Raw genomic sequence first — 27,794 nt, 5'->3', positions numbered from 1 at the left:
ACGTTTTTGGTTTTTCGTTCGGTCCGTCCGTCGGTCCGTCGGTCGGTCGACCGCCGAACAACGCCCCCAACACGAAAGCCTGAAGTCTGTCACTCGCAGGCCGCCACCGCGTTTTTCTATCACCAGTTGAACAATCCGGACACCGGTGCTCCCCATTCACTTCACTTCATTAAAAACTTGTTGCCATTTCAATTTGAAACCGACTCACCGGCTGGTCGAGAAATGGAGAAAAACAAGAGCCCCGCGCTGCTGGCTGCCACAAATTGTTGCATTGAAACTGAAATTGCACACGTTGATTTACTTAATGGACACACTGGCCACACGAAGATACCTGCTCTTCTGGCCAGATTTGTTGTGCGTATCGCGGCATTCGAGTTGTACGTCTGGTTCAAGTGTAAATGCCTCATTGAGTAGTCGTAAATTGCTGCTAAATTGCTGCGCGGTGTGCAAACATTTAAGGACACAGGGTTTTAACTGAGAGCGAATAACTCACATCTGCTGGATCAACAATTTAAATTGATGTGGCGCTTCCAATGACAGGAAGATGAAGGATGATGTCTAATTTAAGTCAGAACAGATTACTACTTCATAAAATACAATTACAGCTTTATAGACTGAATGTTCTCAAGAATACAAAAGATCAATCCTTCTTAAAAACCAACTCATATAAAAAAAAATACTTACTTACTTTTCGAACAACAAAACCCTAACGAGAAACTGCCTCTTTGGTCTAAGAAGTTCTTTGTGCACTAAACTAGAACTCATGTATTCAGGCCCATTTGGAAATCGGTTTTGTTGCCTTCATTAAATTCGAGGCGATGGCAAAGCTCCGGACTCGCCCACACGCATTTATTCCGGAATATATATGGGAGCTATTAACTAGCACCAAAATGCTCGCAAAGAGCGCCATAAAAGTGGCCGTGCCCGTACCCACTTTCCTCCTCTTACCGGCTGCTCGAAATTTTTAGCACATTTTTAATTTATTTTCAACATTTTTACAATTCTAAAACATTTTTTGCATCTCGTTCCCGGGCATCAAAGTTGTAAATGTCGCGCTGTGTCGTAAACGTGCAGGGTGTATGTGTGTCTGTGTGTCAGTGTGTGTGTGTGTGAGTATGTCTCAAGGGGAATGGGGATCGTGTGGAGAGTATATGGGGTGTAACGATACGGGGAGTTTAGGGAATGCTGGGGAACCTGCGCAGGAACTTAACGTTGCAAACGTGCGCGCCTCAAAGGCAAATTACGTTGCGCAGACGCATTTAATGAGCTGCGCGCCGCTGAGTTGCAGCGGCCAGAGCTCAGTTTCTTTTACGATGCTCTGCTCAATTTCTACAATATTTTTGTTAGGTTCTTTACGACTTACAACTAAGCCGTGTACTGCTCAAAAATATCCTAAACACCAATCGATTATAATTTGAGAAAAAAAATAATATAAAGTATACGTACAAACTAGAATAACTCATAAAATCTGAATTGCTACACTAGCTAACAAAAAAGGGTTTCCACTCTATAGTTTCAAAAATTTAAAAATTAGAACGCACTTTCTCATAGTGTACGAATATGTATACACACAATGAACACCGATTAGCTTCTATTAATGATTTACTTTGGCGCATCTTTAATTTCAAGAAGAATCCAATGCAGACCGCAACATCGTCGATCATTTCCCTTGCCAATTGGTTGCCCTTTCGCCGACTTCTGCGGTTCCATATTATTGGTTTGGGATTTCAAACATAAAATTATAATTTACAACTTTGTTTTTTGTTCGTTGGAGCTGAAGAGAAAAAGCATAAAACTACGTGGAGTCTTTTTAAGTTGATTTTAACAGCGCGTAATTTCATGAAATGCGCAGCAAACAGATGGGAATGGAGATGGAGATCCATGAAGATGAAGACGAACATGGAGTTTGAAGTCAAATATCTCCCTAAACCGGTGGGTCCTGCACGGTCGATCGCCCTTCCTCGTCTGCCCCTCCACTTCCCAGAGGTTCCCCATACATCTTGGCAAAATAATTTAATTATCTCTGCTTGTGGCTTTTGTGACTGCCTGCGAAATGATGTTGGGATTTAATTTCAAAGCGCTGCCTTTAGTTTTTATGCCATATGATTGAATTCCTCTAGGTAGAGTTTAAGCTGCAGGTCAAACCTAAGCTTGATAAATGCCAAATATATGTTTTTTTTTTTTTTTGTAGCAAGAAAAGAGAGAATAAATATATATACAGAATAGAGTAAGGTAAACACAGTGGGGTAAAGAATCCGCTCCCGCGGGATTGGGCTTTGCAGGCTAGGGGAGCTCATCGGGTAGTGCGAGAAGAACGAGATCTTTCTCGCCGTCGCAATTCCTTTATAATGGTCGCTGCCATGTGCGCTACAGCATTCCATTGATCCTCATTTGACAGCATATAGTCCACAATGCTATCAGCCGTTAATAGACTTCCGTTTCCATTCAGCAAGCTGTCCCGTTTACGTTGGAAGATTGGGCACTCAAAAAAGCAATGCTCGACGTCTTCAATAACTCCGGCTCCACAGTTGTCACAGAAGGGATCATCAGCGTGCTTGTATTTGAACAGGTAGGCTTTAAAGTAACCATGGCCTGTCAAGAATTGTGTCAAATAGAAGTTTACCTGCCCATGGCGACGATTGAGCCAGGGCCGAACGTTCTTTACCAGTCGCCTAGTCCAATTTGCGTTTGGACTATAACATTACATAACATTACATGTATTTGCCAAATATATGTAAATATAGCTGTGGGAAAAAAAGAAGAGATCCCAAATCAGACAATGCCAAATGTGGTAACAATTTATAAAAAAATTAAGTCTTCCTAATAGCTGAAAACTGCAATTTTAAACACTTAATAGAGAACTAGCGCTAAATTTTGTAAATGTCTGTTTATCGCATAAAATGTGTTAGAAAAATTGTGACCAAAAATAATAACAGGCCTATAACTTTTCTAAAATATAAAATATTACACAAATTTAAAAGAAACACTCAAAAATATTTTATAAATAGGTTATATAAATAACCTATTTTTATACGTTTTGAGTAAATGGCTTTCCCCTCCCTAAAAACATTATAGTTCAAAAGATTAAATGCTGTTATTAAAAAAACATATATCTAACTAAGATTTATGTAAAAGGTTAATATTAACATAGTTGAAGACAATGAATGACACTGTTGTCCAGTGCAATTATCATAAATGTTTTATTTATGATTTTTCAAACGGATATATTTATGAATATGAATGTTCGATATTACTAGCAATGTCTGTACAAATGTAAATAATATAGAAATTGTAAAAACTAATGCTCTTAAATAATACTTATCTGTTAAAAGCGAAGAGTCCGCACTATAACTTATCCCATGATAGGTCATGGTTCATTCAGACTGATGAAAACGATGTTTTTACAACTTATTCTATGCAACGGCAGCCTTCAAACGGCTATTGAACCCAAAGTATCTGGCTAGTTGGTCGGGGCACATCCATGTTTATACGTATACGCGTTTCCAATCAATTACCGGGGGGTGGAGAGTGAAACCATGTTGCACAATATCGAAAGCAATGCGAACGTGGACAGCTGCAAAAGGAATCGAATCATCATCATCGAAATCGCGAGCGGCAAACGTCGACGAAATTTACCTTGAACTTGAATTAGTTTCCACCGCATTGCCTATTCATATCGAAGTGTTTATATATATATATACATACGTATTTGTAGCAGTTGTGCACTTGGGCATTTGCATTTAAACAAACACCGACAGCGGTGCACAAATACACATACAAGGGTGGGCACGTGGGGTGTTGAAATCCAAATACATTCAAGTGGCAAAAAGTGAAAACGCCTATATTCGAAATCGAAACTTTATTTAACGGGTCACTTTTGTTTGGAAAACATTTCAAATGATTTTCCGGTTGGCACGTGTTATTTACAAGACATTGTAAAATAAAACTGGATTATGCAAATTATTACCATTTGTCGTAATTATTCAGCTAAAAAATTCAACTATCTTAATTAAATCTGTTTAATAATTGATGGCTGCAATAAAGGAATTAAATGTTTGTGCAATTTATCACTTAATGAAAATTACACTTTATTGGTGGCTATTAAGAGCGACTCAAAATTTACATAAAACTTATTTTTAAGGCAATATACATTTAATTTGAGCAATAAAATAGATTATAAATGTTACTGGCTTACCAAAGGAATTCTCTAAATCTGCAATTAAAATACAATGTTTTGATCATATAGTTTTATTTAATATAGTGATATAGCTTAAACCCTTATGAAATAATATTCAGTGATTTAAATTAGCAAACCGTCTGTATGACATACATTCTCTATTCTAAATTTTGACAGCCTGTCCCCAAGCCAATTAATTTAATTTTCCAACAAATTCCTGGGAAAGACACAACCAGACACTATTAAGACGGCGCGATTTATTTTGTAATTTCAATTTCGCCGCCCCACAGAGTGTTGCGCTCTAAATTTACGAGCGCGGTCATGGATTTTAATGAGCCCAGGCCACAGGCTCTCCATAAAGATTTCAGCAATTTCTGTAGGTATAAAAATAAAATTTGTTAGACGAGCGAATATTAGCAAATTGGTCGTTCAAACAAATTCTTTATGGCGCTCATCTATTTAAATCTTCGACAGTGGCAACCTTTAGTGGCCAACACTGACTGGCCAATCAAGAAGACATAAGACACAAGCCTTCATTGTTTTTCCCGGTCGTTTTTATCACCTTGTCAATTTATCATCTCGAACACACTCCACCAACTTGTTCAATACATCTCAAATTAGGCATAGGGCAATGGGCACGTACATGGTCGGCACCTTACTGGTACTGGCTATAAATAATGGGTGAGAATCGCTGGCCCATTCCTATCGGGGAGCTGCAGACACGTCTGTGCGTTGGAAAATTTATTTACCCGCTGTCGACAGGCGCTAAAATTGACCACAGACGATGATGAGAGATTCCTTGCCACACTTTAGATTGTTGGTCAGTAAAAAAAGCAAAAATTTGTCAGATATGTGTGGCAGCTATGTGAAATAAACATTACAAATTTAAGCGCTGCGCCACCCAGACCCAAAGAGTCAAATGATTTTTGAAATTGCCCACAGTGAAAGTTCGATTGAATGGTTTTATCATTTGGACTAATCAAATCAAAATAGGATATCATTAAAAAAATGGGAGATGCGTTATTTGAGCAAAAGAAAGAACATCCAAAGGACATTAATACCTCTTTTAATGAATGACAAAAAAAACTATTCGCAGAAACAATCCTAAATTAGCTCGTTAAAATATACAAGAGCTAATAAAAATAGAGAAGATGAGACTTGAAAACAAAAGACAAAATGAAAAAATATTAAAATTTTTAAAAAATGTAAAGCTTAAGAATGAAAAGAAAGTAGAATGTACTATATAGAAACCTAGATAATGGCTTCATAAAAAGAAAATTAAACAAAAGAATATCCATTTTTCTATTTATCCCCCCATTATTGTATTAATTTTTCTACTGCATTGAGCAAATAATTATCAGAATCTGAGGCCAATAAAAATGTATATTATAAATCAATAAAATAAAACAAGCTGTAGACGGGTTGAAGGCAGCAAAAAAAAAAAAAAAATAAAAACGCCCTAAGCACATAGGCCCCTTACACTGTACTTTGTACGTACTCTGTGTGAGCGAAGTGGAATGCATTTGTTTGTGATAGACATACGCAGACCACCGGGGCACCCACAGCTGGTTCACTCAGTCGGAGCCGTCTGGCTCTCTAGTTGGCTCTCTATACAACACTATATAGTATAGTATAGTATAGCTATAGCTCTTGCTATATAGCTATGGGTATAGGTCTAGTCGGGGCCCTTGCCCCTGCCACAACCCGTCCCCGCCTACGACAGTCGGCACGTGTAAGCAATTTGTTGGCGTAATAGCAAACAAATGCATTTCTTACGCTCTGGCTGGGAAAACTGCAGTGGCTCTCTCCGCGAATGAAAGCCACACAAGTTTCTCTTGATTGTTTGCGACAGGCCTTTTCCTTGACAACAGAAAGTGCGCAATGCAAATTGCATTTTCCTTCTTAATTTATGCTTGACCGACCACCAAACGTATACGCAACGTTGGACGAGTGCTTATTTAAATGAAACATTAAGTGCCGAGAATGTCTTAGACAGATTCACATTTGTCGAGTAATTTAGCTGGTTTATTTATGGGAAAAAGACAATCTCAGGCATAATTTATGGGCCGTGCTCATTGGATGGGCCTCGGGGCAACGTTTGGGAGATGCAACAAAATTATCCAATTATGCTCAGCAGATATAATTATATCGTTAATTGTCTTGAGACTAGCCCGGATTTATTACGGCCCGCCTGCAGTCATGGCTTTGTATCTCTGCAGTCTGATTTATGGCCATCGCGGCCACCAGTATGCCCAACATTTAATGCCGCCCCACCAATTGCCCTTTGAAAGGCAATAATTCAATATATTTATTTTAATAGCTTACATGCAAATTGTGCACTTTGTTCAATTCTTTCGCTAATTGCTAAATGCAACTGACTGGCCAACGCTGTTAAAAAATATATGAAAAAAAAAAAACACTGAAACATTTTCATTCAATCAGTCCGCTTGCCACAACTGTTTGACAATTAGGCAGGTTTTTTAATTCAAATAACATGTTGCCTATCACTCCATTGACGGGTTATAAATTCCGATTTTATTTCCAGAACTCGAAATCTGGTTAATGTACCAACAGTCTGCTGCACGGTGTTTTTGCCCATTATTGATTCAATGAGTTTTCGATTTTTTGTCGCTTCAATTGCACAAGAATTTGAACTTTTGCAATATACACGATTGCATTTACACACATAAATTCAAAATTGTGTATGCAAATTTCGTTTGGTTTAGACTGGCTGCTTAGTCAAATGAGAAATTTAATTTAGTTGATGTTTGTTCACAGTCGAATTTTATACGAGCAAAGTCTCTAAAAAGACCGTACAGATAATTGTGTTTTATGTGGACCAATTTGATCATAAACTATATAAATATTATATACCGCTTTACCTTTCAGAATAGTTAAGTTAAAACTCATAAGTATTGTTCAACCAGTTTTAAATTAGAGTAAAAAAAGTTAACATTTTTTGAAAATATTAAAAAAAAGATTTAAGTGTGTTCAAATTTTTGATTTGTTTTGATTTTAGGCAATGTAATCGAACAAGAATTGTGTATAATTTTGTATTTTGACTAGCACATTAAAAACGCACTTAGTTAATTTTACGTTTTTGAATTTCCCTCTTTACATGATACGAATTACTATAATCCTTAACCACTTAAGGATGAAAGCAAACACACTTAATGCACCGCAAATGCTTTACAATATTTTCGAAAGGTACTGAGGGGTTGAACCGAAAATCAATATTTTGGTCCATCCTTCCATATGATTCTTCTGAAGTTGAAAGGGCGCGGCGTCATATCAACTGATTTATATCACAGTCGCGGCAATTAACGCGAATGTAACGGGCGACAGTAAAAACCAACTTAGGGGAAATTCGGAAGGAAGAAAAAATCCACGCTCTTTGGCAAAATTTCGTTTCTGGTTGTTTTCATTCTTAATTTTACGAGTGCCAAAAACCTTGCGGGCAAGCCAAATAAATATGTTTGCCGCCGTTGTCGTTGTTTTTGTAGTTGTAGTTAGTGTTGTTGTTGTAGTTTTAGTTGTACGACTTGGGTCGTCATCATCAACGTCAACGTTGACGTGAACGTTTTTCGGGCTTGCTCGTAAAAAGCGCAAGAGGAAAACTTTACGATGCCACAGTCTAGCAAGCATTTGAAGTCTGTCCACGGAGGCTAAGCCCAAAGACAAAAGCATTGACTTACCACTCACTGCCTCCCGAACCCGAACCCAAAACCAAACCCGAACCCCAAACCGAACATCCCGGAACCCTGCGATGATGTATGAAATTAGTGGCCCTACACAGTAGCCAAGGAAAATCTTTCTCGCAAAGTGTTCATGTGCTTAAGCCAGAGCCAATTGGCAATTGGGCTTAATGGGGTTCTGGGACCTAGCTCAACACGAACATATCCCGAATTCAATTTTCTGATTCCCAAACTACACAAAAAAAAAAAGAATCCCGCAGAAGAATATTTAAATATGCAAGGTTTGAGCATGCAAAGGAATTCCATAGAAGAATAGTTATATGCCTATAAATTAAAACTCTTTTGCTATAAAGAAGAAAAATTAGTAAGGAGTTTAAAAATTACCACTTTATTTTATTTATTGAAAAACACAATTACTACTATTTTATTTGTTTTAATTCGTATGTCTACTTTTACCTTCAGAATGATTTATTGTAATTATTTTATAGGAAAAAGACTTTAACCTTAACCCATAAACATTTGATAGCCTTTAGCTGATTTAATTTTTCATTCTGTCTTAGTTATCTGGCTAAATTGATGTTGAAGTGCTTTTGCTATTGATTTATATTTAATATTTTTATCTTTGGCAAAATTATTTGAAACCGTTTTAAATTTCTTAAAGTGAGAAGCAAGAAAACAATTACATATAATTGGGACATTTGCATGGGTCGCCCTTTGGTTAAGGCAATTTACAGCGTGTCACGTTTTTCGTACTCCTGGCAACTCTGGCCGATAAGGCCGTAAGCCCTAGCCGCTTATCGCGATCATCAACTTTGCGGGAAAAGGGCAAACAGCTTGCACAAGCGCTGATAACAACGATAAGTGGGACATGTGCATTTGAAAGTGAAAGCGCAGCTCCGTTTTACCCCGCCACTATTTGAATTTGCTGACGGATGTATTCGATTCAGATTCATTTTGGCCAGCTAAAAATATCCCCCGCGAATAGTTGATGCCAAAATCCACGGCCAGGGTTGCATCTCTCAGTTTGCATGAATCTATGCATTCCGCTGCTGTGGGAAACAGAAGCTATAAATTAAGTTCCAAATTGAATAAATAGCGGCAAAATACTAGATATATCAAATAATTATTCCGATTTGAATTAATTTAGTGCCAATCAAAAGAGGCGTTCCCTGATCTTGAGTGTCGCCATCAACTTGGCACATTCGCATTCAGTCGTCGTAGGTGTTTGAGCATGCAAGCAGTTGGCAAGTGAGTGCTGTGCGAGCTGTGCGTTCGTCGGGACCCGGAAATTAAAAATAGCCCTCATACGTCTGTCTAATTTGCTCTATAATTTATAGTTAATTTTGCACAGACCATGTCAGCCAGATCGACGCTTCATTAGTGGCCAAAGATTCCTTGGGTACCAGCTTTTGGCCCCTTCATTCATTCAGTTTACCTGCAGGGAGCCCTATTTTTGCAATTTACGCGCAATTTCCAACGTCGTCGGCGGCATCCCCTCTTGTATGAAGTATTTAATACTAAATAACAAACTTTGCAATTTATGGTTTCACAAACTATTAACTCGTTTTGCTCGAAATATATGTCTAGATTAGTTTGTATGCGCACGTCAAGTAACAATTTAATTACCGAAAGATTTTACGGAAGTAATGGAAGCAAAAATGCAATTTATTTTATAGTAAGGCTAAAATTATTTTGTATTTTTATTTACCTTTATGAAAAGGGAAAGAATTTTAAGGTGCCGTAAGGTAAATAAAAAAAGAAAAAATGAAGGAGTTGTTATTGGCAAATGTAGTTACATATTTGTAAAATATCATTCAGACTCATTGAACTTACTAGGATTTAACAATTTGGTTAAGCTTTAATGGAAAATGGGTTAATTTTTTGCAAACGTGATTTATTAATTTAAAAAAGATGAAGTTGATTGTATCTTTTTACCTTGTAATTGTTTTATAATTATAAAAACGTGAAGTGAACATCAATTTTTTAATTGCAATGCTGTTAAACCTCAACAAGCTTTACGTTAACCTACAGGCAATATCCAGCGATATTTATAAAAAAATCCGGCATACCTTTCTTGTCGCATTTGCAATTGTCTTGGCCCACAATGGAATTTAGTTAATTATTGCTAATAGTTTGGCATTTAGATTTCCTTTGATATTTTAGCGCCAAGATCCCGAACTTGACATGCCCGACACGTGTAATCCATAAACAGTTGACGCAGTCCCCGAAACACCGCACCACACTCATCACTTGGTGCAAGTGGACAATCCCCTCCTGACATTCCCCTCCTGATCCCCCAATCCCATTTTGGCAGCCAGCTGAACAGCAACAGCTTGTGGGACTGTGTCTATATTTTCGCACTCAGTTGACTTGATTTCCTTTCTTTGCCATGTCAGCGGTTCTCGCCGGCAAATTGGTGGTCTGACGTCTATATTAGCGGGTGCGTCTGCTTCATTTCGTTCTGAATTTTCCGCTTTTCATGCATGACCTTCACATTCAATTGGGGAATGGCCCATGGAACTTTTCTGCCAGCCAATTAAAAGCTGTCCAAAAGAACTTATTGGCTAGCTCAAGTGTATTAATTATTTAAGGTCTTCGAAAAATCTTATCAATCTGAACGTATATTGAAATATCAAACCCCTTCAAACCAGATTTTCACCGGCTATTTATCAATTTTTTAATATTAATTTATTAATATTATTTCGGGGCGAAAGAAAGGGTATTTAGAAAATATTCATTTCGTTTCCATGGTAGAAAAAAAAACGTAAAACTAAATTAAATTAATTTAACAATACCGAGTTATAAAAGAAAACAAAGCACAAGATGTTTATGCAGCCAATACTATGTCGTAGATCTTGATTTTGTTCTTGATCAAGTAAGCCGAAAATTTACAATATAAGACAACACGATGCCGAAAATCACACAAGAGATGTCGTTGCAAGACAACTCGGTTAATGTAGCATGCATATTAGTGGCGGGCATTAATTAAAATGTCATAAAATTAGAGGCAAGGCACCAGAGTCGAATGAGCAAAATATTTGGCAGCTTGATTGCCGCCGTCGCACACACGTAGACCTATTTTGCTGGCAATTAAAATGTATAGCAGCCACTCGGTGGTGACAAAGTAGTCCGTACACTCAGAGAAACGCTGGAGATTGTTGTATATGTTTCCTTTTGGGAAAGTGGGATGATAGGTGCATTTCCAGTGCAATGCAAATGAATAGAAAAATTAGAGAATAATCTCTAAAATATCTATACGAAACGGTAACATTGAGAATAAACATCTAAAATTAGACCCTTAGTGTTAAAAGGTGTACAAATTTTAACAATCTTCAGCAATTAAATTAAATGCCTGACAGTTGTATTTCCAAAAAATAAACAAAATTTATATAGAATAATTATAAAAGTGCCCAAATGTTGTTTCTTTGATGGCTTGATTTTAATAGTTGTCGCTTTCATTAATATTTGTTATTAGAGTAACAGGTATCTGCTAGTTTTTTTTAAATATAACTATTGTTATATAATCTGCAGCGCACTTCAATGTATTTGATGTATTTGTGCTTCGCCAACCCTACGACCCTAGACCAATTTGTTTAAACTTTTTGCACAACCACATGTAGAATCCCATCAATAGACAATGATACGTAACAATCAAATGATAAGCTCTTGAGTTTTATAAGCAGGCAAAAGTAAAACCTCTTTAACGAAAATTCATACAACGGCTACCCTAACAAAAGACAAGTTACCAAACTCGCACAAAACTTATCTAATCTTTGCTAATTTGTATCCACCAATACTGAAAAAAGTGCAAACTGACTAACCAAAGAAACTTTATTGCCGGGAACAAGTTGAAGTCAAATGTTAAGTTCAAACAGTAAAAAAACAGCGACAGCGCGGCGACCATAAAAATAAATCTACAGAAAAAGCTTGTTATTTTCGATAATAAAAATAAAAACTATATAAATGCATGCAAAATGCAGCAGGAAAAGGGGGATACAAAGATTTATGGGGGTGTATAGTACAGTATAGTATGGGGTGGGGTACGACTGAAATATGACACAAGTTCAAGTGAATTACGACAACAAGGAAAGTGCGGCAGCTCAGGAGCAAGGATACTTCGCAGGATAACGGCAACGACAACGATTACGAAAACGACGACAAAGACTGGAGCGAAGCTCTCGCCTTTTCTTAATATAACTCGTAAAGTCTTTCGAAAATTGCAAACGTTTTAATTTTGAGATTAAAACCGCTTTCGTGCCAAGCTTAACAAGCTCAACTTGGCTAACAGAAAGCAAGCCAAGCGCCCTGCCAAGGTTCCCCCATCAAAGCCAACTTCCGCCTTCCGTCAAGGACGGGCCCCCACCCAAAACCCTACCCAAAACCCCCTCTGCTCGCAAGTCTCGTAAAAAGGCTGCATGCTACATGCACTTTTATTAGCCTTTACTGCAGTTGTGTTGACGAATGCACAAAGAGCTCTTCGGGAAGAAGCGAGCTGCAGCTATGAAGGAAAAGCTCTCAGCCAAAAGGTGAACCAGCCAGCTATCCAGAAAGCCAGAAAGCCAGAATGCCAGCCAGCCAGCGGATATTGGCCGAGGGGTTTAGTGTTCGGGAATTTAACTCAATTGAAGGTGAGGCAATGAATAACAAATGAAAAGGTGAATGCAATCTGACGATGGTTACTTTCCCAGTTTACGGCTTCGAAAGTTATAAACGTGGGAGCTATTGTTCGCAAAAACGGTTACCTATTAAGGAATTTTAATCAGAACTAAGCTTTTCTCTGCTACTTGTACTTCTTCAAGTCAGCAATCCCATTAAATATATGTGCAAAGTGAATAAATGCTTCCCCTCAAGAATGATTCATTATTTATTTTTAAACGATGTGTGCTGATAGTTGTGCTAGGTTGTTTTTTCAAATTAATAAATTAGATGCCAAATTAAGTGACTCGTCGCTAGATTAAAAAAAAAGAGTAACTCTATATTAAAGATACAGATTGCTAAAAAAAATATCAAATTTTATGTGGCCTTTTTCTGCTCACAAACCTTTATGTTAAAATATGTCAAAAAAATACGTTTATTTTAGGAGGTGGAGGTTCAATAACTCGCATAGAAGCATTTCAAAGATGTTAGTAATGTTAACAGAGAGTTCATTTTTGTAAACTCATATATAATCCATGTTGGCCACATGAAAAGGCCTAAACAAGGAGAACAGACCTGAAAGATTTCTTAAACATATAGGAAAAAACGTGAATCAATGATTGCAAAATTAAGTATCTGAGTTTATGGAAAGTGGGTTACAATAATCATATAAACGGTGAAATCGTGAACTCTTTTAAATTATACAGATATGCCCATCGCTTGGTCTCATAACTGAAAAACACTTTCGTGGACGTAAACAATGAGCTTAAACTTAGAACACGAATGATATTAAATATGTGAGCACGGTTCCACTCCAAATAGTTTAAAAAATCAGCCACTGCATGGCCAGCTCCTGCGAACTCATCACATCTGCGTCTGCAGTTGTGGCTCATTAAAACACTGTTTCAGCTCCTTTCTATTTCCATTCCCGTTGCCAAAGACTATATATTGTCTGCTCAGCGAGCATTTGCATTACAACCGACCCCTCCCGTCCCGTTCCGTCGCGTCCCCTGGTTTTTGGTCTGCTGTCCGGACATACACCACAGAGCATTCCGATGCTTGCTTCATTTACCACATTGCCTCATGCCTCATGCCGCATGCAAGAGGATTTCATCAATCCGCCTTCCTTCTGCTGCCATTTGCCTGCCACTTACTCCTTTCTGTGCATACTGAGCACTTTGAGTTGCCATTTTGTGGATATGTCGATTTATTATTTTTTATTGTTGTTACGTTTTACGACTTTCCTCCTTTGCTCACGGCCCTCCGCTGCCGACGGGGCAGATCTGCTGATATTTCGAGAAGTTTACGGTTGTTCCTCATCTTTTTTGGTAGCCAGGCTTTATCCAGCTGCATAGCGCACGAAATTTTATCAAAATATCTTACCAGCATCTCGCTTGTGCTCCATTCTTTATTGCACAAGTTAATTTTACTACACGATGTCAAAGTGCTCCACACGGAGAAAGACTCCTCCCTGGGTTTATTAGCAGCTGCAAAATGAATGCAGTTTATCTGCAAAATATTTGAGTGAATTTCGGTTGTAAATAAAGAAATAAGAATCCTGAGGACAAATCTTTACTTTATTAAACACACATATCGAGTATTATTTAAAATGTAAAGAAGCGAAAATATAAATTTAATTATTTTGTAAATAAAAATATGAAATACCCGAAAGTACGTGCGTATGTATTTCCTAATAACCTATTGAAAATAAAAATCAAATTAAGAAGTTTCATCAATACTTTAATTTTGTGTAACCCCTTAAGTTTATAATAGATGCACTTTTAAAGCGATAAATACAGCTTTGCTCTAAATTTTTTGTATGCCTTTAGCTAAAATAACACTTTAGTATCCATTTTAAAACTAAAAAACTTAAAAAAATATCTACTTGGTTTAAAAAAAGAGCCTATCTTAATTTTGTGTAAATAAGACATCTTTGCGATAAATAACGCGTATCTATATTTAAAATAAAATTTTAAAACTCCACAACATTATTAATTTTACCTTTAAATCTAATGTAATCTTTTTAATATAAATATCAAAAAACATTTATTATAACATTCAATGTTAAAGATTGATAAACTAATGTCTTTATAACCACATATACTTGTTGTAAATCCAAAATCTATTACTCAATAAACTATGTTTTTCATCAAAGACAAGTTTTTAACATAAAAGTTAATTTGGAAAAAAAGGATAATGAGAGAAAGTTCAATAGTTACACTACATAATTTTTGTTCAAATTTGTCACTTCCTTTTATTGAAAATATTTTATTTTTAAAGGGGGTTATAAAAAAATTTGTTTGATTTTTTATTAAGCAACCAAAAAAATAATGCCATAATTTTCACAAGCCATATTTGCTACTCATATAAAAAAGGTGTAGAAAGCTTAGTAGGAAGTAAAAGTCTTCTGCACAGATGCAACTGTGAGAGCGTCGAGATAAATGCAGGAAATTGTTGAACGGAAGACGGCTGCTGGCGAACGAAAGCGTTGCCGAGCGAGATGCCTTGGCCATGTAACGCCTGCCAATTGGTACAAAGAACTATATACACGATATATAAAACCTCCTCCAGAAACAGTGCCCGTTGAGCAGCTGCAGCAGGAGCAGCCAGCAACAAACTCATAAAAAGGCGCAGAAAAACGAGCAAGAAAACTTTGCTAACGACTTAAACGCTGGCAAAGGAGATGGGGAGCCGACGTCCTCGTGGAGGACTCGGTGCTCGGCGATTGCCGAGTGTAAGGTTAGCTGCAGTTTGGACAGTAATAAAAGTAATAACAGCTCCAACACCAACACCAACACAAGTGCAGCCTGTGCACATGCAGTGGCCCATGTACATGGGGTATATACATATAGATATGCCCCACCGAGCTTGGATTTGTGTGCCCACTTCTCCTCTCCTGCCACATGGCCCTGCGCAGAGTCGCTTTATGCGCGTTAATGGCATCGTTTACTGGCTAACTGTACATGCATATAGACGTGCATCTAGCCGAGCAGATCTACATACATACACATATATATATATTTGTATATATACATATATAAGTGTATATGGAAGTACATGTTTCCGAAGGGGAGTGGCGGTGCAACAGCGACAGCTGCAGCTTTTCGTGCTAAGTGGGCGTTACCAACGCTTCCCGAACGTTTTATATAAATATTGTGTAATGTGTGTATTATTTCGGATTGCGCTTAAAGTGGCTAAAATGTTCGGTGATTAAATAAATGCAGGATTCAGCTTGACGTGCATGTTCCGTCCGGCTTTTACCGGAATTCGATGTAATGTGTTGTAGTTGTCAATTTAATGGACCTTTTCAATTCCATTTTTGTAAACGTATCGTTTTAACTCGAATATGTCATCATGTCGTTTGCCTCCATTACCTTACATTAAATGGACTTCATTAATTTCTAAATGGTTCAATTACTGTATGTTATCTAGAAGTTGAAGTTAATTGGGTAATTGTTGTCGTTCTCTATTTTATGTCGTTTTTATTCCCATTCTTATTATAAACCTTGTTATACATTAATGGAAACACTTTATAAAAAGTGTTTATTGAATACCAAAACCGTTTTTATACCCTTGTTTCAACTAGATCTTACCATTTTCCCCACCTGCTGACTAAAATGATGCAAGTTTAAATAAATTTACTTTTACTCTCTAAGAAAACGAAATCAATAATCTTTTACCTGGCTTGGTTTTAGTTAGGTTATACTTTATGAAAACTTGTTATTTACAGAATTAAATATTTTATTTTGCAAAAAAAAAAACAAAAAAATTGTAACTCGTTTGTAGTTATATTACAATAATTTAAAATGCCAACCGATTTATGTAACCGCAATTTTTTACATAACTTAAAAACGTCAATATTTAAATTGAGTACCAGAAAAATAATAAATTTGCACTGCAAAGTATGTTTAAATTTAAAGATTAAATTTAAAATGTAACTTACTAAAATTTCAGTGCTGTTTGGGAGTAGTAGTTCACATTGTTGTTTTACTGCCATTGTAGAGGGTATTATAATTGTTTAAAACGAATTAAAACTAGATTATTATATCTCTCTCGCTCAAGCCAATCGTGCTGCCCAGTTGGCCATAAAGCACTGGCGCTGGCAATTTAATATGCAGAGCAAAGCGAATAGGGCTAGTAAAATTGTTGGGGTGTTATTGTCATGGTCATGCTGCGGTTGCGGCAGCAATAAATCAATTTATTAGATTTATTTGCGTTCAATAAAATAATTTGCAAGCATAAAATGCTGGCAAAACAGCGGCCAAACAATGGTCAACCCACTAATGGCTTAATTACTAAATTAAAAAGGCGCAGACAGTGCGGCAAATGTTCGTGCAAGGCGACGAGATGAATGAGCATGTGGGCAATGCTCAGGTAAAAGTTGCATGGAAAAAAAAAACAGCAGCAAGTTGTAACCACAACAGGAAACAAAACGTGTTTTGAGCCAAGTTCGCACACGCAAAGTTAGTTCGCCAATGCAAATCCTGCACCACAACCACCGCCCTGCAACAGCACTTTTGTTGCATGCAACAGCAGAGAGCCATAATAAAACGAGCCAATGGATATGAAGCTCCGCCTACAACGAAACTACCGACAACGATGACGACGACGAGTTGCTGTTGTTGCTCTTGCTTCTGTTGTTCTGTTGTTGTTGTTGTTGTTGTTGTATTTGTTGTTGCTGCTGCTGTGCGGTTGCTGTTTGTGTGTAGGTAAAAACAAGAAAAACGAAAAAATGGCTGGCGATACGAAGAGCATAATGGCATAAGCTCGGCGAGTAGTAGAGAGAGAGATGCCAAGTGACACCAGCGGGCACGTTGATAATACGAAAGCGGAAAGCTTTATGACTTAATTCACTCACACAGAGTCAACTTTTCATTTTTTTGTATTGGCAAGTACATTTCGATAATTAATCCCAACATTTTAGTGTGCTATAGCAATAAAAACCACTTGTTTAGCAATGGTTTCAAAAAAATATATATCAAATACATAATATGAAAAAATATTAACTGGGAACGATTTACTGGAAATTAAGCAATTAATCACAACTTTTTTCATATATATTTATTATTAAATATAATATTATTAATAATGTAATTTTTCAATTTTCAACAATAATTTAATATTTTAATTATGCAAGGGCGGACGCAGTAAAAAATTTTAGGGGGGTTCGATGGAAAATTTTTTGTTCAGGGGTCCGATCAATTTTTTTTTAGTTTATATGGTGGAAAGACTGTGTGCAGTAAGGAGACTCCCCGAACACCCCATTGCGTCTGCCCAAATATGAGAATAGCTATAAACATTCCCTTACAATTTGTTATTATTACAATTAGATATTTATATATATAACATGTAAATTATTGGGGAATATCTAATTTCTCAGATATATAACAAATTGAATATTACAGGTTTTATCTTTTGAGATGGGCATGATCCAAAAATGAAGCACAAACATTTTGCTTGGTCTCGCTTAGTTAAAATTTGTGCTTATGCTACTGGTTTTCACAGAAATCGTAATTTGTGTATGCTTGTTCAATATCTATAGGTTCCTCCGTATTGAGTTGCAATTTATGCCGACGTTTTTGCCGCCATGTTTACGTTGCACATAGCTGTCTGCCAGTTTTTTGCATGCAGCACTTATGCAGACTGGCGAAATTCAAGAAAGAGTGGCTCCATATTTATGGGGGCTACTCATGTCGAATCGTTTGTTTATGTGGAAAAGATTTGTCAATAAAGATTACAGGGAACAAAAATTGCGGAGATCGATTGCAGATCATTGGAAGCCGAGATCATGGGAACCAAAAACTAATGACTTCTTTGTTTGCCTTTCTATTTTTAGGCCAAGACGTTTTCCTAGACTATTGCCAAAAGCTATTAGAGAAATTCCGCTATCCTTGGGAACTGATGCCGCTCATGTATGTGATATTGAAGGATGCAGACGCCAATATTGAAGAGGCTTCCCGGCGAATCGAAGAGGGTAAGTCAACGAGCCATTGAAGAACACCCCACCATATTGTCCTCGAACTCTCTGAAAATTACTATTGAGTAATCGATACCCAATCTCAATCTGATCTAAACCAGGCCAATACGTTGTGAATGAGTACTCCCGTCAACATAATTTGAATATCTATGACGGGGGTGAGCTACGCAACACAACGCGGCAATGTGGATGATAATTTTTCATTAACTAGAGTAACGATAATTACTTGCCCTGATATTTATTGTTCAGCATCACACGTTAGCTTAATGCTTTGGTGAAATCGCGCGAATTTAACTTTCCCAAACTAAAGTTGAGTAAATTAGCGTTTTAAGAAGCGAAACCTCTGTACATATATCGAATTTATCGGTAAGCTAAAGCGCAACGTCGGTTATCTTCAATCAACAAGCCAAATATGTCGATGTCTGACCGGCGGTCCTCTTGAGTCCCTTCTCTTCAATCAACATTACCCTATGCTGAGATGTCGTGCCGGCAATCAACAATCAACATTCTCTTCTCTTCAATCAACAAAACCCCAATGGACTTAATCAACTTGCAACAAAACCCTTGCCGCCAACGTATCAAAAATAATCAAAGCAAAATATTTATTAAAAGTTTCTAAACATTTTCGAAAAAATCAATGCCAAATCAACGATCAACATTTCAACACGTCCGCATCACAAATCTGCACATCGGTTGTATAGCTTTAGTTTAACCTTATTTATGTTAAGACTTGCTTTAAAACTTAATTAGGCTAATTTTTGGGTTTTGGGTGCGATTTTCGTTGGACCACAGAGTCCAACTTAAGCCATTCAGCGCTTAACATCAGTCAATCATTTTATTTTGCAATTTTTTAGTACTTAACTGAATTTAAGTACAAAGTGATGTTTTTTTTATCATCGACACCCATTGAGTAAAATTGGCTTCGAGAAGAACACTATAATATAACATAGTCTCTTTCAAGTAGGCTTACAGGCTAATCTCAAGTTTCTTCTCTACGTGTGAGTTCGTATCTTAAAGAGGTTCATATAGCCCTTGAAATAATGTATGCATATTTCCTGGGGGTCCTGGTATCAACACTGTTGTGAGATGATGCACAAAGTTAATACATTTAAGTTAACTCTATCGATGTCTTGCGAAACTCTAATTGTAATATTTAAAAACACGTACAATTCTCAATGACATTGTGAAATATTGTTACCAACTTAAGTCAGATTTAGCCCAACGGAATATTATAAAAAGGACAGACCTGAATTGTCAAAAATAAACTATTTTCCTCAAAACAAAATTAATGTCGCTAATGTCGATAATGAAATGGAAAACCAAAATCCCCGGAAAACGGAATTGCCTCACTTTATTGGAGGTATCAGCTGTTGTTTATTTTGTGGATGACATTAAAAATTGTAACGATTGCTTTTCAAGTTGTTGCCATTTCACGAATCCATTACCATTGCACGAGCGAGCCTCATCAGATGAACTTTCTGGAGGCACTCGAAGTTCGGAGTTGGGAGCTGGAAGCTTGAAGCTGGGAGTTAGTTGTGTCGCCACTGCTGCTGGGATCGTAAATGGATCATTAAACCGAAAAATGCATGCACAGAATTTACGACATCGCCAACACCGTTGCCCGAAGGCCAGCACTTAAAAAAATACTTCAAGCAACCTTTTTTCCCGTATAATATAAATATACACCTTTTTCATAATTTTAAAGCAATGTTGTTGCCTATAAATCTAAGTGGTTAAGAACTAATGTCATACAGTTTTTTTCTTTTTGAGAAGTCATTTTATAAATCTTTCGGTCCCAATTTTTAAAGTACTCTGGGTTATATTTTGAAACGCTAAAATCAAATAAAAAGAAACATTTTTGCAAGATAGTGGGAAAATATTTGTGTTGTAAGCCAGAAATTTTAAGCAACTGAATTATCTATATTTAGTAAGGACCTATGTATGCTGTGTTCAAGGGGCTTCTAGTAAAAGATTTTTTTTAGTGTGTGATTGTGATTTCCAGCATCGGTTTTAGTTCTTTCAGCTGGGGATAAACGGCTCTAGTCCGGCACCAGGTAGCTGAAACACTCCGGCCGTAACAGCTCAGCATCGCTTCTCGACACTAAACACGTCACGATGAAATTTCAGGAATCGCCGGCAGATGGGAAGGGGAATCCCCGGGTTCCTGTGGAAAGGCAATGGCGACGTGTAAATGTGGGCACCATAAAGCTTAAAAGTGTTTATGGTTGAATTGTGCGCGAAGACATGTGAAGGGATTTTATATCAAGGAATTGGGGTTTTTATTGAAATATTCAACGTCCTATTTGTTTTATGCAAGACAGAATCGAATGGAAACCATTATATTATTTTTGCAATTTATAGTGGCGAGGGAACTACATTATTACGAACTAAAACATTTTTATTTAATATTAGGAAGGTATGTATATTCATTTATTCGAATAAAAGAGATTTTATTTGCAGAGCCTTTAAAAAAGGGTTGAGAAATTTTTTAGTAAAAATTATGAAAGTATCATTGTTTTGTGGTCAAGCGAACTAATAGTTCTGAAACCCCAAAGGGCTTGCCGACGAATAACTGCTGATTTACACAAACCTTAAAAACTTAAAACCAATGTATTTAATTTTAAAAGCTTTAGTTATTTAAGCGGGTTTATTAAGATATTTTATATACTTACTAAATTTTGATTCCTTGTGATATATTTTTAAGTTTTATATGAAAGTTTTTATAAACTATTTATGATAATGTAAAATGTTGAATTTTGCAAAAAAGAGTTTCTGTGTATTTATACCTAACGATTATCTACTTAATAATGTTAAACAAAATGTTCATACAGTTAAATGAACAAAATTCTTAAGTTACAGTATAATAGAATCAGATTTCACAATTATTTTAAGCTGTTTAAGAGTTGTATTTTTATAGTTTGTTTTTAGGAAAAAGTAAGATATAAAAGAGATTTTTTACAAGAATAATCACCAAGAAAAGTCATGAGTCAGTGCATATAGTAAACTCCTAGGCATCTAACCCAGTCCTTCCACCCGATTTAATGACACATTCCCATATTCTTGCGTTCTGTCATATTTTAGCGCCGCCTTTCTTTGTTTTCCCATAAAAAATAGACTCGTTGTTATACCATTTTGTACGGGGCGCCATAACGAGCTGCGAGCCGTATCATCATCATCGTCATCGTGGTCCTCGCTTGAACTCAGCCCGGCTCAGCGAGTCTAGTACAAATTCCTCGCCACTTTCATTCCAAACATTTACCAATGCTTATTAAAAACTATAGGAAAGTGCAGACCCAGCGGCAGCAGGAAGCAAAAATTTCCAACTTTACGACTTCATATTGTGGGTGGATCGTAAAATATTTGTGCAGCGTCAACTTGGACTCAACTTCCCAACTGCTCCTCGTTCCCATGAAGTTTCGCTACTGTCATTTTTAGTGCCCGCCGACTTACAAGCTGCCACTTGTGCCAGACATCTGATCCACATGCATAGCCTCCTATAGACAATCACGATTTATCACGGCCACGCTCCTGCTGGCTAAATAATAAGCAGCCAGTTTGTCATAAAGGCTTCCGGCGTAATCGTGCTGGACATAGTTACCCTTAAATCGCCCGAGCCTGGGTCACTTTTATTCCTCTGCCGCCAAGTCAATTCAACCGTGAACTCATTGTCGAGGTTTTGTGGCCTGCAAAAGCTAAGATTAAAGACTAAAGACCACGGAAAAGGGAGAGCCAAACTTATGTTTAAGATATCTTTTCCATTTAACTAGGTCGTACATTTCAAGTATTTTATTCAATTAGAAAACTCTACTTAAGATGCTAGTATACACACACTGAGACTTTAATATATTGTATAATATTCAAAAGAATTTACAAGTACGAGAGAGTCACCATGCATTAAATTATGGATTGTAAGCAAATCATCTATTTACAAACTAAATAAGTCTCTAAAAGATCAAGAAATAAAATGGTAATTTTAAGAACAGAGGTGTATTATCAAGTTAAAAAATATAAAGAAGTCCTGCTTTATGCGAAGAAGTTAGTTTAGTTAATAAGTTAACTTATAGAGGACATGTATAGTTGGTTTTAAACTGTATTGCATCCTTAGTTTCAGAAGTTTTAAGTTGTTGGGATCTGTAGAGCGATCCATTTATTTTAAAGTTGAGTACATCCCAACGATTTTTTCCCATTGCTTAAACAGATGTGGTTTCCCCGCTCTAAAGGCAATTTGCGAAATAATTGTTAAAATCTTAAGCTCCTTTTCAGTTGGGTTATTTCAATGCAGCCAGTATTGTTAGGAAATTCCAATTCAGTGGGATGGGAGGACCTCCCTCCTTGGCTCAACCTGCTCGAAAACACATTCCTCTAATTAACCCAACACCAAGACTCAGTTTATGGACTTACCCAATGAGAGTTAGCTATATATTAACAAGTACTAGAAAGCCAAGGAGGTGGGCAGCTGGACTGGTTACCTTCCGCCTCTCCCAACCTTGGGTCACAACTTTTTTACGACTTTTTATTATTTCGTCAAATCGCACAACGGTCGAGCGGCATTAGTTTCGACTGGGTTGGGTCTGCTTGCATCGACTGTACCTTAGACTCGAATCACCCCATTCCCGCCCCATCCTGACCCCCAGTCCATCCATCCATCCATCCTTCCCTCCGATAGCCGTGCGTCTCCCGAGGAGGCGAACTGGCCGAGAATGGGCTCCAAAGGGGGCACGCTCATGCGTAATTCTCTCTCGTATGCTCTGGCCCTGTTTAATGCATTCTGCAGTTGGCGGAAGAAAAAATCCCATTAAAATTAAGTAAAATTGCAGCAGCAGCAGCAGCAGCAGCAGCGTAATCGTAAAAACTTGGCATTTTGATGTTGCAGCAAGCAGTAAAATTTTGAAAAGTTTTTGCCACGCAGATAAGGCGGGGAGTCAGCGGAAGACAAAGGCTCTTGCCAGCCGAGGCTCCAACTGGGACTGGAATCAGGATGTGGATGTGCCAGTGCATGTGGATGTGGATGTGCCAGTAGATCTGTGGGCGTGGCACTCATGTGGCGCAGGGGCAAAAGGGGGCAATGGGGAAGGGTTTATTGTGCGAGCACCGTGCGAAGGTTGCACATAAAGTGCATTCTGGGGCCATAGGTGGGCCAGCTCGGAGTTTGAGGAAGGGTCAGGGGCTGGGGCAGGGGCAGGTCTCCCACTTCCTCGTGTGCCTTCCAAAATGGCGCACATCTTGGCCGGGTGGCATAGACATTAAGTGCGGCCGTAGTTAATGTTATGGCCGCCAGCCATAGCTTTAAGCTGTTCTACTATATTTTCCATATAAAGAGTGTAAAGAGCGTACCGAAAAACATTCATCCGTATTTTCTAGTATAATTAAAAAAAAAAAAACAAAAGTTATTTAATATTGTGTAATTAGTTAAGCAAGAATAGAAAAGTATTTTTATTAATAGCTAATAAGACTGTTTTTCCTGTATATGTTCCTCAGAAGTTTATCTTTTAAAAAATTATATATAATTTTTATTTGATGTACCAAATCATCGCACACTCGCTGAAAAGAACTCGCATCTTAAATGTGTATCCTTCAAGGAAACAATCAGGGTGAACCATTCAATATTTCCGTTTAAATCATGTATATCACTTTATTTTGGAGTCAGAACTTTTTACCGACCCATTGTAATCGCTTAACCATTGTTAATCCGCAGCTCGCGTGGAAATAAACCGCACTGTAGCGCAGATCTACTACAACTACTACACCCCGATGGCCTTGGTGAACGGGGCGCCAATGTACCTGACCTACCCGAGCATCGAGCAGGGTCGCTATGGAGCGCACTTCACCCACTTGCCGCTCACCCAGATCTGTCCGCCGACGCCGGAGCCGCTGGCCCTCAGCCGTTCGCCGAGCAGTCCGAGCGGACCCTCGACGGCCCACCACCAGAAGCACTCGCGGCCGGGCAGCAGCAACGGCACCGTGCACTCGGCCGCCTCGCCCACGATGGTCACCACGATGGCCACCACCTCCTCCACGCCCACGCCCACCCTCAGCCGCCGGCAGCGGTCGCGCTCGCCCACGCCGCCCACGCCCACCACGCCCCCGCCGGCGCACAGCAGCAGCAACGGAGCGTACCACCACGGCCACCACCTGGTCAGCTCCACGGCCGCCACGTAGCAGTACCGCAACGTTGCCGCCGCCGTGGCAGCAGCAGCAGCGGCAGCTGTCCTCTTTGTGTGAGTATTGCATTTAGGCCTACAAGAGTTAATTTGAGTCTAGAGAGAACTCTAATCGTTTAAACAAATTGATAAAATTGATTGATTCTGCCAATCGTTTTTTGTCCTTTCCCTATTTGACTCAGATGTTCTGAGTCCTTTCTATTGACTTTTATTGTGAATGCAATATCACGATTTTTGTTGGTTTTATATTAATTATAGTATGTTCTATTTTTCTGGTTTGATTAATGTAATTTTTTAAGACTACAAAAAAAATCTTAGATTTGTTCAAAAAAGAATAGTTTTTTACTGAAATTGCTAAGGATTGTATAATACGAGGCTTTTGTTGTTTTCTACAAAATTGTCTTAAAGGAAAGGAAACGGTTGTCGGCGATATAATGGTTAACAATTCCAAAAGTCATAAACCTTTATTATTTTAATTTGGCAGAAAAGCATTGTTCACCCAATTTTAAGTAAATCATTATAGTATAAATTTCGCTTATTACAAGCTGAGTGTATAGGTTCTGACTCTAAGAAATCAAACTTGAGTTTTAAGCCACGGAAATGCCTTATTCAGAGCTTATCTAAATGTTGTTACAATCTTTTTAAAATGTTTTTTAAGTTGCACCGAAAGTGACAATATGGTTTCTCGTGAAATAAAATAATGTAAGGATTATGACATCCTTTAAATGCAAAGTAAAAATATGTATCAATGAAAGTTTAAAAGACGTGACCCATTTCAAAAACCGAACTCAAAGTAAGACCCAGTCATATGCAGATATTTGCTTAAATAATCCTGCTATTTGGAACACAGAAACGTAGATAATCTAAGTAACACCCAAAGCTGAACCCCAACCTAGGCGTAAGTTCCACTACGGAAATAGTTGGAGGCAGTGCCCTGTTTTTGCTCCTGCATTCGCAGCTCATTTCGCATGCCGGCCCAGGCGCGTTGCCTTTAATCAAATCAATTTCGCAGCATAGTTTTATGTTCACAATTTGGGTTGGCTGGCTCATTCCGGACTCGGTCTTGGTCCTGGACCAAGGATCCCTTCTTTTTGTAGTTTTCGCCTGAGGGAAGGGGTTGCGGAAGAGGAGAGAAGTGGGTCTGTAGCTCTTCTGTTGGTTGCACTTCCGTACTGCGCACGAAAGTATGCAATGGCTTTTTCATCATTTGTCCTGATGACTCTGCAACGTGGGCAACAAAAGCTGCCTCGATCCTGGCTCCAGATGAAAAACAATTCCTCTTGGCCCGACACACTTCGCCCCTCCCCGTCCCGCCCCGCCCCCTTTTCGCCCTCCGCCCGCCGCCCGACAATTGAAGCATTCTGGCGTTTTCTTGGCGCTGCCAGTGCAGTTGCTTAATTCGGAGAGGCAAGTGTCGAATTTCCATGCTGCAGCATTGGCATTTTTGTTTATATTTCCATCGGGACGAGCAAGACGAGCTGGTGTGTTTTGTCCCAGCGTTTGAGCATTTTGTAGCCTTTTGTTTTGCTAAGCGATTTGCTTTAATTAAAAACTCAAGTGGCGCCAACAGCGGCAAGGGCTTCTCCAGTTGCCCCTCCTCGTAAATGGGGGATTTGGTCTGCTTCCAAGGGGATGGGCATCAGGCATCGGGCATCGGAACATCAAAACTTACGCTTCGCACATTCTATTTGGTTTTTTTGCTCTTGTTTTGGGGTTCCTATTTTACGATTTTCCCCGCCAGACCGCGGAGACGACACTTCAGAATGCATATTTCAATGTTTTGGTCTCGTCCAAGGTAATAAAATATTCGCATTGTGGAATTATGAAGGACCAGCGAATTGGCGTCCAAATCTTGTCTAGAAACTGTGCTGCGCTCCAGGCCCTTCGATTGTTTTGCCCCCATTAAAAGCCCCAACTCCAAAAGAGCAGAACTCAACTGAACTGAACTCCTGTCACCTCTTACCGCACTCGTGTGGCAAACTCCTGCATCAAAGGGACGCATCGCAGTGCTCTGTTCTGTTCTGTTTTTATGGGTCTGCATCGTAAAACCGAAACTGAATCGCACGATAGCTGCGTGAAAATATTTTTTCTGAGGACGCATCTGTTGGCAAACATTTGTGCCCTCTTCTAAGCCTAGAACTTCTTCGTCGGTCTGCAATTAAATGTTCCCTTTCGAGAGGACGACACTACAAAGTCAGGCGGTTGGATCTCGTAAAACTATCGCAAAGTTCATTTAACTCGCTGACGGGGATCTGCCAAATCAAACTTATTAAAAAGTGTCGGTCGAAAATAAAAATAAGAGGAGCAAAGGAAGCAAACATCGGCAGCAACAAACAATTATTCCGGGCAAAACTCAAAACCATAAAAGCGGGCAAACAATACCGAAAACTTTTACGAGCCTTGGGGAGATCCTGCGAGCAGCAGTTCCTGAAACCATTTCATTTCGCTAAGAAACAAACGCACACAAGCAGCAAATATCCTTTCGAATGGCACTTCAATTCCGTTTGCAGCTCGCTTTTGTTGCCGTGGCCAAAATGGCAATAAATGCATAAGTTTCCATTTTACGATATTTTGTTTCCATTTGCTGCCGCGCATTTTCCTAGACAATCCTCCTCACCTTTTTGTCGGCAAAAAAAAAAACAAAAAAAAAAAACACTGGGAAAATATTTAACGCCCATCGTTTTCTTCTTTTGGTCTAATTATATTCGTCAGCTAATTTGTTTGAGCACATTTAAGGTGTATATGTACACGCCGTAAATTGACTGATGCTTTCGCACATCAAAAGTGTCGGCCGAAGAGCCAGAGGTATAAAAATACTACGGGCCAAGTTAAACGAACAAGGCATCACAAACATCAAAGTGACATAAACATAGGAAAAAAAATATTTAAGCATCGTCATACAAATCTTAAGGACTGGTCTAAATTTAAACTAAAAACAAATAAATTATTCCCTATTATTTATCATGCTTCTTAGTAAGTTTAGGCAACTTGGCAATAATATAGAAGAATTAGTGGACATATAAAAAAAGTTTGAAATATATATTTGAACTTATCACATTTTAAACCAGTGTAAATAATTTTAAATAATTTTTGTTAGCAACATTTTTGCAAATACATTATTCTTCTTTAATCTAGCTACATCTTTTTTA

At 38.1% G+C, this 27,794-nt stretch overlaps 1 protein-coding gene across 1 annotated transcript in view; it reads left to right on the top strand.

The window, feature by feature from the left end:
- The window catches only part of LOC108098562 (protein doublesex), a 47,332-nt gene that overhangs the window by 16,798 nt on the left and 2,740 nt on the right, over nt 1-27,794 (top strand). Inside the window, 2 exon segments of the mRNA XM_017201569.1 lie at nt 18,344-18,481; nt 24,180-24,702. Coding sequence (XP_017057058.1) covers nt 18,344-18,481; nt 24,180-24,643 — 602 coding nt within the window. The 3' untranslated portion in view covers nt 24,644-24,702.

Source organism: Drosophila ficusphila, unplaced genomic scaffold, assembly GCF_018152265.1.
Source record: "Drosophila ficusphila isolate 14025-0441.05 unplaced genomic scaffold, ASM1815226v1 contig_791, whole genome shotgun sequence".
In the NCBI taxonomy this organism is placed as follows: Eukaryota; Metazoa; Arthropoda; class Insecta; order Diptera; family Drosophilidae; genus Drosophila; species Drosophila ficusphila.
Note: the sequence above shows the minus strand (reverse complement) of the source record. Positions and strands in the feature narration are given on the sequence as shown.